This window comes from Mytilus californianus, unplaced genomic scaffold (assembly GCF_021869535.1).
Source record: "Mytilus californianus isolate M0D057914Y unplaced genomic scaffold, xbMytCali1.0.p SCAF_4, whole genome shotgun sequence".
NCBI lineage: Eukaryota > Metazoa > Mollusca > Bivalvia > Mytilida > Mytilidae > Mytilus > Mytilus californianus.
In genome coordinates this window covers 86,521,096-86,533,309 of record NW_026262690.1, presented here as the reverse complement: position 1 = coordinate 86,533,309, position 12,214 = coordinate 86,521,096, and the positions used below count along the sequence as shown (strand labels likewise).

The window sequence follows — 12,214 nt, the reverse complement described above, 5'->3', positions numbered from 1 at the left end:
TCAAACAATATTTATTTATACATAAGCTAGATTATCAAATAACATCAAGTAAGAGATACTAGGCTTATAATTTTGTACGCCAGACGCGCGTTTCGTCTACACAAGACTCATCAGTGGCGCTCGAATCAAACCTGTTGCAAAACCAAACCAAATAAAAAAGTTAAAGAGCATTAATAACCGAAAATTCCGAGAAAAAAAATGCCAAATACGGCTCAGTCAATCTATACCTGGGGATAGAAAACCCTTATCGTTTTGAATGTTCTAACATTTCATAATCCGTAAATTTATGGGAAAATGATCATGTCAATGATATTTTGTGCTGACTACTGGGCTGGTGATACCATCCTCGAAGAAACGTCTACCATCAGTGTCATCGACCTTGTAATTGTAAAAATTCATCAAAGATACCAAGCTAATAATTTGGTCAGCCAGACGCGAGTTTAGTTTCAATAAGACAGATCAGTGGCACTCAAATCAAATCGAAAATTCCGACAAGTTGTGCCATATATTGATTAGGCAATTTATACCTGGGGTTAGAAAAACGTTACCGTTTTGAATATTTTAAAATTTTATAAGCAGTAATTTTACAGAAAATGAACATCATTGATATCTCATGTTTTCATGTCAGCAAAGGTGCTGACTACTGGGCTGGTGATACCCTCCGGGACGAAACGTCTACCAGTATTGACATCGACTCAGTGGTTAAAAAAACTCATCAGAGATACCGGGTTTAATAGTGTAGTTCGCTAGACGCGCCTTTCCTCTACGTCTCACCAGTTGCGCTCGAATCAAAACTGTTGCAAAGCCAAATTACGAAGTTAGAGAGCATTAATAACCAAAAAGTTTGAAAGTTGTGCCAAATACGACTATGGCAATCTATACCTGGTGGTAGAAAAACCTTAGCATGTTGGACATTTCAACATTTATATAAACAGTAAATTACAGAAAATGAAAAAAATGATATTTCATGTCAACACGACTGTGATGGCTACTTGGCTGATGATACCCTCGGGAACGTAACGTCCACAAGCAGTGGCATCGCCGAAGTGGTTGTAAAAACTCATCAACGATACCAGGTTTATAATTTGGTACAGTAGACGCGCGTTTCTACATAAGACTAAGATAATAAACAGCTGCGCCATGAGCGCATGATACGCCCGTCGTCTTGTGTGAAAATTTTTATGCAATAAGCATAAATAGTTTCTGACATACGGCGTGACATGCGAAAACCCCCCTTTTTTTTTTACAAAAAACTCAATATCTCTAAAATAAAATTTTGAATCAAAACCAAAAAGTATACAGATCTTTAGATTAATATAACTAAGAAGTGTGTAAAATTTTAAGCAATAATCATAAATCGTTTTTGAGATACGGCGCGACATGTGAAAACCCCCCTTTAAAAAAAAAAAAAAAAAAACAATATCTCAAAAATAAAATTTTGAATCAAAACCCAAAAGTATACAGATCTTTAGATTAATATAACTAAGAAGTTTGTAAAATTTTAAGCAAAAATCATAAATCGTTTTTGAGATACGGCGCGACATGTGAAAAACCCCTCCCCCTTTTTTTACAAAATACTCAATAACTCAAAAATAAAATTTTGAATCAAAACCAAAATGTATACAGATCTTAAGGTTAATATAACTAAGAAGTGTGTAAAGTTTTAAGCAATAATCAAAAACTGTTTTTGAGATACGGCGCGACATGTGAAAAACCCCTCCCACTTTTTTAACAAAATACTCAATATCTCTAAAATAAAATTTTGAATCATCACCAAAAAGTATACAGATCTTAAGATTAATATAACTAAGAAGTGTGTAAAGTTTTAAGCAATAATCATAAATTGTTTTTGAGATACGGCGCGACATGTGAAAAAAACAAGAACACACACCTGTTTTAGTTACTAAGTCCCGTAACTCAAAAAGTTTTAATCTTATTTTCACCAAAAAGTATACAGATCGTTTGACCATCATAAGAAACAACTATTTTAAGTTTCATGAAATTTGGATAAGTCATTCTCAAGTCACGGTGCGACATGTTTACGCCGGACAGACAGACGGACAGACGAACGGACAGACAGACGGACAGACAGACGGACGGACAGACGGACGGACGCCGGACATTTGTATACCATAATACGTCCCGTCAAAAATTTGACGGGCGTATAAAAACTGTTGCAAATCCAGATCGAATAACGAACTTTAAGAGCATTAATAACCAAATATTCCAAAAGTTGTGCCTTATACGGTCTAAAGCAATCTGTACCTGGGGTAGAAAATCTCAGTGTTTTGAATATCTTAACATTCTATAAACAGTAAATTTACAGAAAAGGAACATATCAATGACATTTCATGTCAGCACAAAAATGTTAACAACTAGGCTGCTCATACCCTCGGAACGAAACGTCTACCGGCAGTGGCATCAACCGAGTGGTTGTAAAGCTTATCAAAGATACAAAGCTTATGATTTGGTACGCCAGACGCGCGTAAGTTTTTGTTTATATTGTTCTTTTGATTTTCTTACCAATTCAATCCCCTCATTACGTAAGTCTCTAAATGTTTGCCAATGGATAGGTTGATTTTGTCATTTGGATTCGAACCTTACACGTAGCTTGACCAAAGCTAAAAAATTAACTCGCCCTCACATTTTCCCATTATGAATATTTTCTGCTGCTTTTCATTTATCGTTTCAGTTCTGAAAGAATGATTATAGAACCAGCATCATGACATATATAACACACCCAGTGTTCTAGAATTCCCCTTTCCCCGTCACCCGTGGCAAGTTGATTTAGGTCAAGGGAAAGTTGAAATTCAAACCTTTGTTGTCCGTGGGCAAATAAAATCAAATTACAGAAACTTCCTATTCATACAGATCAAACGATCGATGTAACCGTTTGTATTCTTTTATTTCAACCAAAGTCTCAAAGCGAGATCGTTGTTGTTGGTGTAAATCATGCAGGGGTTCTAAAGTCTAGGAGAGAAAATGTGTTTTTCTCTAAAGCTTTTGATTCTAAGTTTAATTGTTGAATTCAGTACATCATGAGGTCGAACAATGAGAATACATATGTAAACAATATAAGTATACTTACATTTATCTAGGCCCCTTTCAAACTATTTTTAAGACCATCCGTTGTTCGACCTTCTATTTAAATGCGTTTTGTTAAAATATATTTTTTCACTTTTTTGGTCTTTTGGAAAATGTTGTGTTCATCCTATTTCGACTCTTCAAAATTCAAGAGTCAATCCTAAATTGAGGTAAATTATATGGCCTTCCAAATACCGTTTCGATTCCTAACAACATCACTGAAGAGACATTAATTGTCGAAATCCGGATATGGTGTATAAATTTTTGCACCTCATGTTTGCGGTATACTATCTTTTCCTCAAGTTTATTGTTTTCTGTTTGGTATTAAATTAATAATTAAGATCCATTGTGTTACATCTGGTGATCCGTTTATTTGGCAATCGCCATGGCAGTCAGCAGGGTTTAAGAACATCTGTTGTTCGACCTGCTAGTCAAATGCGTTTTGTTAAAATAGACTTTTTCACTTTTTTGGTCTTTTGAAAAATGTTGTTTGTGCTGTATTTAGACCCCTCTACCAAGAAATTTGTTTTGCAAACACACGTATAAAAATTGCGGTTTTTATCCAACACAATCATAGGTTTGAACGTTGTTTTTAATTTAGACATGTTTGTATTTATATATATATATACATTAATTGAACATATACTTTACCACGACGGGTGTCACATGTGGAGCAGGATTTCGTAACCTTTCCGGAGCACTTGGATCACCCCTGGCTTTATGGTGGGGTTCGTGTTGCCCAATCCCTAGTTTTCTATATCTGTTGGTCGTTTTTCGTTTTTTGCCATGGCATTGTCAGTTGGTTTTCGACTTTTGATTATCCCTTTGGTTACTTTCGTCTCTCCACGAAGGATATAAATTTCCTTTTAAAAGAGTAACCTTTAGTTGCTTACACAGGTTCTTTTTTATTTTCCTATGAAACACTTATTACAATTTCCTGCAATGTAAGTTTTTCAGAATTCCTTTAAAAAGGAAAAAAAATGTTACAATTGCGTCCAATTATAGACTTTCTTAAAAACGCTGGGACTAAAAGTTTAGAAATGGAAAAAAAAAGAGCTTTAATAGCTAAAAGACGAATAGCCTAAACCATGCAAGTATACATACAGGAAGACAGGGATCTAAATAAAAAGAAGCAGATTTATGAATAAAAAGGACGGTACCTAACATTCAAATAGATCCAAAGTGTACAATTAGAAACTTTCTTAGTTACTAGTAACTGGACTAAAAAAAATAGTATTAAGATAATATAAATTTACCCTTTATCATATACTCACCACAGTTGTTAAGCTATGCTCTGCATTACCACTACATGCCTGTCTAGTTATATACCCTCGGAAAACAGAGTTTATGGTATTAAAAAAACTAGTCTTCCCAGCTCCTACTTGTCCGATCAACAAAACCCGTGCTTGTGGAACTTTCAATTCCTTCAAAGGTGTGTACTTATCTATCTTTTCTTTCAGTGCTTCAAATAACTGATATAAAATAATAAGTTGCAGTATATTATTGATCGTATATAACAATGCAATACCGTCTAAAGGAGTAGGGGCAATAAGGCCCTTATTTGGCCCAACTATTACTGCAAATTTAAAAGTTATCCTACATATTCTTAAATTTGTTCTAACTAGACTAAGGTACCAGGTATTCAGAAAATAAAAACAAATTTGACATTTAACGAGTAACCGTGGTAACAAACCATTGCGAATTCTTATATTTTGTAAAATTTCTCGATTTTCCTTGTTTTTCATCAAATTTTAAGTATATTTTAGATTGGCAAAGTATGTGCACGTCCAAGAAACAACTTTATATTTGGTGAGATTATGTCATTAGTTATAATAAAGCTTCTCTTAAATTATTTTGTTGTTTCGTGGCTGCGCACAATGTTTCCCCAATGGAAATAATGATGGAAAACTGCTTAAATTCTGTATTTTTCGTCATTTTCATGAAAACGGTACATATTATGACGTAATTGTGATGTCATCAGATAAAAAATCTTATGTTTTTCATTTATATTTCTTGACTCTTTGCATTTTTTAACATTATATGCCAATTTGGTATAGTTGTCAAACATTTTATTTTCTTGGGCCAAAACCTGACCTTAATGCCCCTACTCCTTTAAAAATATATTATCTTGACAGAAAATGCAATGGAAGTTCCATGATATTTTAAACATTTTAGGAACTTTTACATGGATAATAGTACGAATAAGTCCTCATTCCATATCAATTTAAAAGCTGCATATGTTTTTAAGTAAATGAATATAATATTCCATCCATGAAATGCAAAAGAAACTAATTATCAGGACAAATACTCAACAGGAGCTTCGACCTTGGGTGTCATGTCTTCTTCTAATTCACAAATTAAACTGTATGCTGTGTCTTGTTTTGAGTGTTAACTCTTTACATTATGTTCAACGTAAAGAAGGTTGAATACTTCTTTGTGAAATAAATTTATCTTTTAAAACTTTTACATCAGATTTTGTTTCGAATTCGAAGGCGAACTTTTCATTTCATCACCATGAGATGCGTGTCTTTGTAGAGGAGACCTGACAACTATGTAAATCTCAGCTAAGTTGGTTTAATTAGGGATACGGGTTTCTAAGGGATAGCCTTCAAATGGAGGAAAGATGGGCTAAAACTAAGAACTGTTCTACCTCTGTATTCCACTGAGGAGTGTTTCTCCATGGTGCTTCAAGAGGTGCATTGGTGGGTTTATCTGAAACTGAGAGTAAATATGATTTATACAATCTAATTTAAAATCAACATGGTTTGCTTCTTCGTTTGATTATTTATTGAATGGTTGTATTTGCTTTTTACCTACTAATTTGGATCCAGTTGTGCGTCAAGAGTATACATTTCTAACTAATGCATTATTTCATAACAGGTAAAAACAGTTTATTGTTTTTAGAAGCCTAAATGTAAACTTGATTCCAAAATATTTAGCCAAAATGATACCATGGCGACGCTTATGATTCAGCTCAAATTTCTTGCGCCCTTCGGGCATTTATAGAAAAAAAATCCCATTGCGACAAATTTCCGCAAAAAATACTTACCCGAAACGAAATTCTACCTAAGTCTGCATTGTGCGAAGCTATTTGTTTCAGACGATATACCCGCCATCTTGGAACTATTACTTAACAAAAGTAAGTGCTGATTGGTTGCTTAATGATGTAGATTCTATTGGCTTGAATGAGTTATAGATAGAATCTATAATACGTTTCGTACAGGAGATGAAATTATACATAGAAGATCAGAATCCGGATCAGTATGGGTTAACCAGACCAGATTGATGAATGTATTGCAATAGTATCGCGTCGGATACACACTGTTGGATAAGCTGATAGTCAAAACTGATAAGGGCCTAGATGGTCGAGTGGCCTAAGTAGATCATCTACAGTATCAAAAGCCTGTCAACATTGAGGTTGTATTTCGAACCTAGTCTAAATAATAATGACGTCTTAAAAGGCTTTTTTATTTTTTTGCTGTGACGCCTTCCTACGTCAAGACGTCAAAATCATTTGGACTAGTTCGAACCCCACATGTAAGCAGTTGCGTTCGACTCCGATCTTAATGGACTAGGATTGCAAGTTTCCCTGCCATAGGTCGGTGGTCTCTCGGGGCTCTCCGGCTTCCTCCGCCAATAATAATTGCAGCCACGATATAGCCAAGCGTGCTGTAAGTGGCGTTAAACACCAACAATCAATCAATCAATCAATCAAAACTGATACATTACGTATTCTCTTTGCTAAATCATCATAATACACGATTCGTTTTTCACATTATTTCCTATGAATGATGTTAGTAAGATCATGTATCACCAGTCATTAATTTACAAAACTATTATAAGAAATGGGATATGAATAGCTCTGTTCACCAATGCGTTTACTCAGTGCTGACCGATATGTAATTATAAGATATTGATTTGTTAAAGAAATGATATTATACAATTAAGAAAGTAAGGGTCTAGAACGTTAATTTCATTTAAAAAAATACAACAAAACGACACGCACGTCAATACTGTATGTGAAAATTTAAAGCATCAATGTATGTGTAACTCTCGCTATGCACAGTAACTGTTTATATGGCAATAAAATCGATGGTATGGATTGACTTCAACATGAAACAATTTAATTCATTATAGTAAAAGTATTTCAGAATCGTTTCAATCTAATCCGAGATCCGAATAAAACCTTTTTAGTCAAATGAATATTTTTTTTTATGTTCTAAACTATCTTATGTTATATTTCCTTTCTCTATGGAACGCCACAGCTGTCTTATGTGGAACTCTGATATTACTTTATGTTGTTTTATTATAACTTGATGATATTTTGTCTTTACTAAATATGGTTTTGACATTACGTAATGATGTTTTGATATAACTCAATATGGAATAGTCATTACTTAATGATATCTCGATACTACAAGATATGGTTTCGTATTGACTTGATATAGTTTTGTCATTACTCAATATGGTTTTGTCATTACTCGATGTGGTTTCACCATTATTTAATGTGGTTGTGTCATTAGTCAATGTGGTTTTAACATTACTTGATGTGAATGTGACTTAACGTTATGTAGTTGTTTCATTACATGATGTGGTTTTGTTATTTTGTAATTTTGTAATGATGATTTGCCTATTCTTTATATGGTTTTAACATTACGTAATGATGTTTCAAAATTAATGATTTTACACTACATGATGTGTTTGTTTCATTATTTGATGTGGTCCTGCCATTCTTGTATGTGGTTATCCCATTACTTGATGAGTTAAAATCACGTGACCAATTCGGAAAAACCTGTTATATTTTTAGATAGATTTCCATGTTGTATGTGCCTTGGATTAGTGTGGCCATCCATCGAATTTTAGTTCAAATTAAAGTTCGGGTTACTGTTTGAGTTATACTTTGAGTTAGTCTTCGATTTCGAATTCAAATCATTATTAGAATTAAAAGTTTTAGTTAGCATTGAGTTTCGAGTTGGACTTCGAGTTTGAGTCACATTTAAAGGTAGAGTTCTAGTTACAACATTAAATTTGAGTCACTTTTTGAGTTTGAGTAAGATTCGAATTTAAGTCTCATTCAGATTAATTAAGATTTTGACTTGAAATTCGAGCTATCTTATATGAGTTCGTAATTAAATTTTCTATCCTGGAACAAGGACTTTTGCTCGGGCTTCCGAAAAGAGGGCTCCTGGGTATGCGTACAAAAGATAAACAATGTTACAGTATACAAAACGCAACATAGAAGTTGAAATAAAGTTAGATGTAGGGTGATTGACAATGAGACAACTATCCACCAGAGTTTAAATGCAGTGGGTGTAAGAAATCATATATAGGTAACCGTACAGCCTTCAACACACCGTATATTCAGCTACAAAAGGCCACCATGCACCATGTGAAAAAATTCAAACGACAAAACAAACGGTCTTATTTATATTTAAACAATCTACAAAAAAATGACACACATTTATACAACGACAACAATATTGAACTTCATGCTCCTGACTTGGGGCAGGTACATAAAGAAAGTGCACGTGGCGGAGTTTACCATGTATGTGAGCGCTAAATCCAAACCTTACATCGGACTGTTACAGTTGTGTAACAGCACAAAACGAGAAAAAATGTAAACTAGACAAAGTGATGCCCCCGCACTCAACTCATTTAAATTCACCGCTTATACCCCAAAAATGACAAAAAAAAGTTCAATTATCTCCCAAAAGAGCAAAAGATAATAAAAATAAAAACCCTGACCACATGCACACCTTCAATAATTGTACAAATAGCCAGCAGAGTGAAAACTTCCTAGCATTCAAACTGTAGGAGGAGTTATCTGGAAACGCTCTTCTTATGCAAGTAAATTTCCCAAAAAATTACAAAAAAAAGTTCAACTATCTCCCAAAAGAGCAAACATTAATTAACATTAAACCCTTACCACATGCACACCTTCAATATATGTACAAACAGACAGTAAAGAGAAAACTTACTAGGATTCAAACTGTAGGAGGAGTTATGCGAAATAACTATATATTAGTATCCATAATGGGACGGACAGACGGACGGACGGACAGGGGTAAAACAATATGCCCCCCAACTTTCAGTTGCGGTGGCATGCAAAACAGTTTCATTTAACTGACTCAATAGATCGGTATGACTGGGTAATAGAAATCCATCGGGGTGATCTCGGATGCTCCAGAAAGGCACCCGTCGTGTTATTCGAGAAAGTACAAACCCAGTGATTTGGTTTTATTTGATAGTTCACATTCAAGGAGAAGATGACGGTATTATGGTTACGACCACTGGAACATGCCCGTCGTCACATGTGAAACAGATATTCCAAAAATTTTATTTTTCAATTAGTGCGAGGTAGATCAGGGAATTCAATTGATTACAAATAAATTTAAAGATTGATATTCATATAAGTTCGCTGAAAAAAAATCGGAGAATTCTTATTTTATAGTATTTATGCTTTGTCGCTAAGTCCGAGCCCCCTCCCCCCGTTTCCCTGAAACTTTAGTGTGAGTTGATTTGAAGTGTTTCATTTAACAATAAAGTTCAAGTCTTTTGATTTGTGTCGAGCCTGCGGCATCAATGTAGCGGCAGTGAGACACAACAAACCTATATTTCGTCGTCGATAGTGGCGTCGGCGTCTCCATCTCCATTTTTTTTTAATTTCTATTGAGTTTAACCTTTGTACTTTTAGAATATCATACTGTATTTGTTTACCTCAACTATTGTATCTTTATTTATATTGTATGTTTCTCTGAAAACTTGTAATTAGTTTTTAGAGAATAAAGTATCTATCCATCTATCTATCTATCTATCTATCTATAGATCGTTAGGTTTCTAGTTTTTTACATTTTTCATTTCGGGACCTTTTATAGCTTACTATAGGGTATATGTTTTGCTTATTGTTGAAAACCATACAGTTTTGTTTTAGTTAAATAAAATCGAATTAAACTGTTTTGACATGATAAATTTGTAAACCTCCATGAAGTGTTTTAAAACTTGTATAGGAGTTATTCCTCAATTTCAAGAAATAAGCATCTACAGAAAAACATTTTTTTTTAAATTTTTTTTTTACCGATAAATGTATAGATAAATGTACAGCCGATCGACATGACGCTTTTACACTTACAGCAGCAATATCAGGCGAGACACAAGATTCTGTGAAATATTTTACAAATTTATTACAAAAATACTGCTTCCGTTTGAGAACTTAGGATAAAAACAACAAGACCAAGTGGTTTAGGGATATCCCAATTATGTCCAAAATTCTGTAAACTTTTTAATACTTTTTTTCTTATTATTGTCTGCCGTTCCCCTTTTTCATACCAAATAACTCTGAACAACCACTCGAACTTTAATTTGAACTTTAACTCAATGGATAGCGATACTCATCCAAAGCACATTAAACAAATGATATATTGAAATCTGTTTAAAAATAGAACATATTTTTTTCCGAATTGGTCACGTGATTTTACCTCATTAAGTAATGGGATAACCACATCAAAGAATGACATGACCACATCAAATAATCATGAACAAACACATCATGTAGTGTAAAATCGTCAAATTTTGAAACATCATTACGTAATGTTAAAACCATATAAAGAATAGGCAAATCATCATTACAAAATAACAAAACCACATCGTGTAATGAAACAACTACATAACGTTAAGTCACATTCACATCAAGTAATGTTAAAACCACATTGACTAATGACACAACCACATTAAATAATGGTGAAACCACATCGAGTAATGACAAAACCATATTGAGTAATGACAAAACTATATCAAGTCAATACGAAACCATATCTTGTAATATCGAAATATCATTAAGTAATGACTATTCCATATTGAGTTATATCAAAACATCATTATGTAATGTCAAAACCATATTAAGTAAAGACAAAATATCATCAAGTAATAATAAAACAACATAAAGTAATATCAGAGTTCCGCATAAGACAGCTGTGGCGTTCGATATTTCTCAGTCCTTCCTTCGTGACCCTTAAAACGCACGGCGCTCATTTTTTTCTTCGCGTGCCTGTTCCGTGTTAGGTCGCACTTTTTGTGATTTCACATTTTACTAATAAAACTGAAACTTAAGTAAAAGTATCCAAAAAGGAAAAAAATCAATCAATACATATGAACTACAAATAAAAACTGGCTTTCCTCTAAAAGCAATCATAAAAACAAAAGCTGACGTAAATGAATGATACTGCGAAGCACTCATAAAATTGAGAATGGAAATGGGGAATGTGTCAAAGAGACAACAACCCGACCACAGAACAGACAACAGCAGAAGGCCACCAACAGGTCTTCAATGCAGCGAGAAATTCCCGCACCCGGAGGCGTCCTTCAGCTGGCCCCTAAACAAATATATATACTAGTTCAGTGATAATGAACGCCATACTAAACTCCAAATTGTACACAAGAAACTAAAATTAAAAATAATACAAGACTAACAAAGGCTAGAGGCTCCTGACTTGGGACAGGCGCAAAAATGCGGCGGGGTTAAACATGTTTATGAGATCTCAACCCTCCCCCTATACCTCTAGCCAATGTAGAAAAGTAAACGCATAACAATACGCACATTAAAATTCAGTTCAAGAGAAGTCCGAGTCTGATGTCAGAAGATGTAACCAAAGAAAATAAACAAAATGACAATAATACATAAATAACAACAGACTACTAGCAGTTAACTGACATGCCAGCTCCAGACTTCAATTAAACTATTGAAAGATTATGTCTTCATCATATGAATATCAGGCACAATCCTTCCCGTTAGGGGTTTAGTATCATACCATCATAACATATATGAGAAGAACATAACCCGTGTCATGCCAACAACTGGTTTTTAAATGAATGTGTTTAGTGCCGATGCAAAGACCCTATAAGTGAATCAATATTAACGCCAAAATATGCAATCTTTAATGACCTGACAACAGTATCGTAACTATATCCCTTCTTAATAAGTCTATTTAAAGGTTTTGTTAGTTTCAGAGGTGAATACTGACATTTTTGTGCTTTATAAAGAATATTTCCATAAAAAATTGGATGTGAAATACCTGAACGTATAAGAAGTCTGCATGTTGAGCTATATTTACGAATGATGTCCTTATACCGATGA

General features: G+C 34.0%; 1 protein-coding gene across 1 annotated transcript in view; it reads right to left on the bottom strand.

Moving 5' to 3' along the window:
• Positions 1-12,214, bottom strand: part of LOC127738812 (interferon-induced protein 44-like) — a 52,518-nt gene that overhangs the window by 4,772 nt on the left and 35,532 nt on the right. Inside the window, exons 3-4 of the mRNA XM_052250202.1 lie at positions 5,735-5,802; positions 4,359-4,556 (exon numbers count right to left, since the gene is read on the bottom strand). Coding sequence (XP_052106162.1) covers positions 4,359-4,556; positions 5,735-5,802 — 266 coding nt within the window. The remainder of the gene's footprint in view (positions 1-4,358; positions 4,557-5,734; positions 5,803-12,214) is intronic.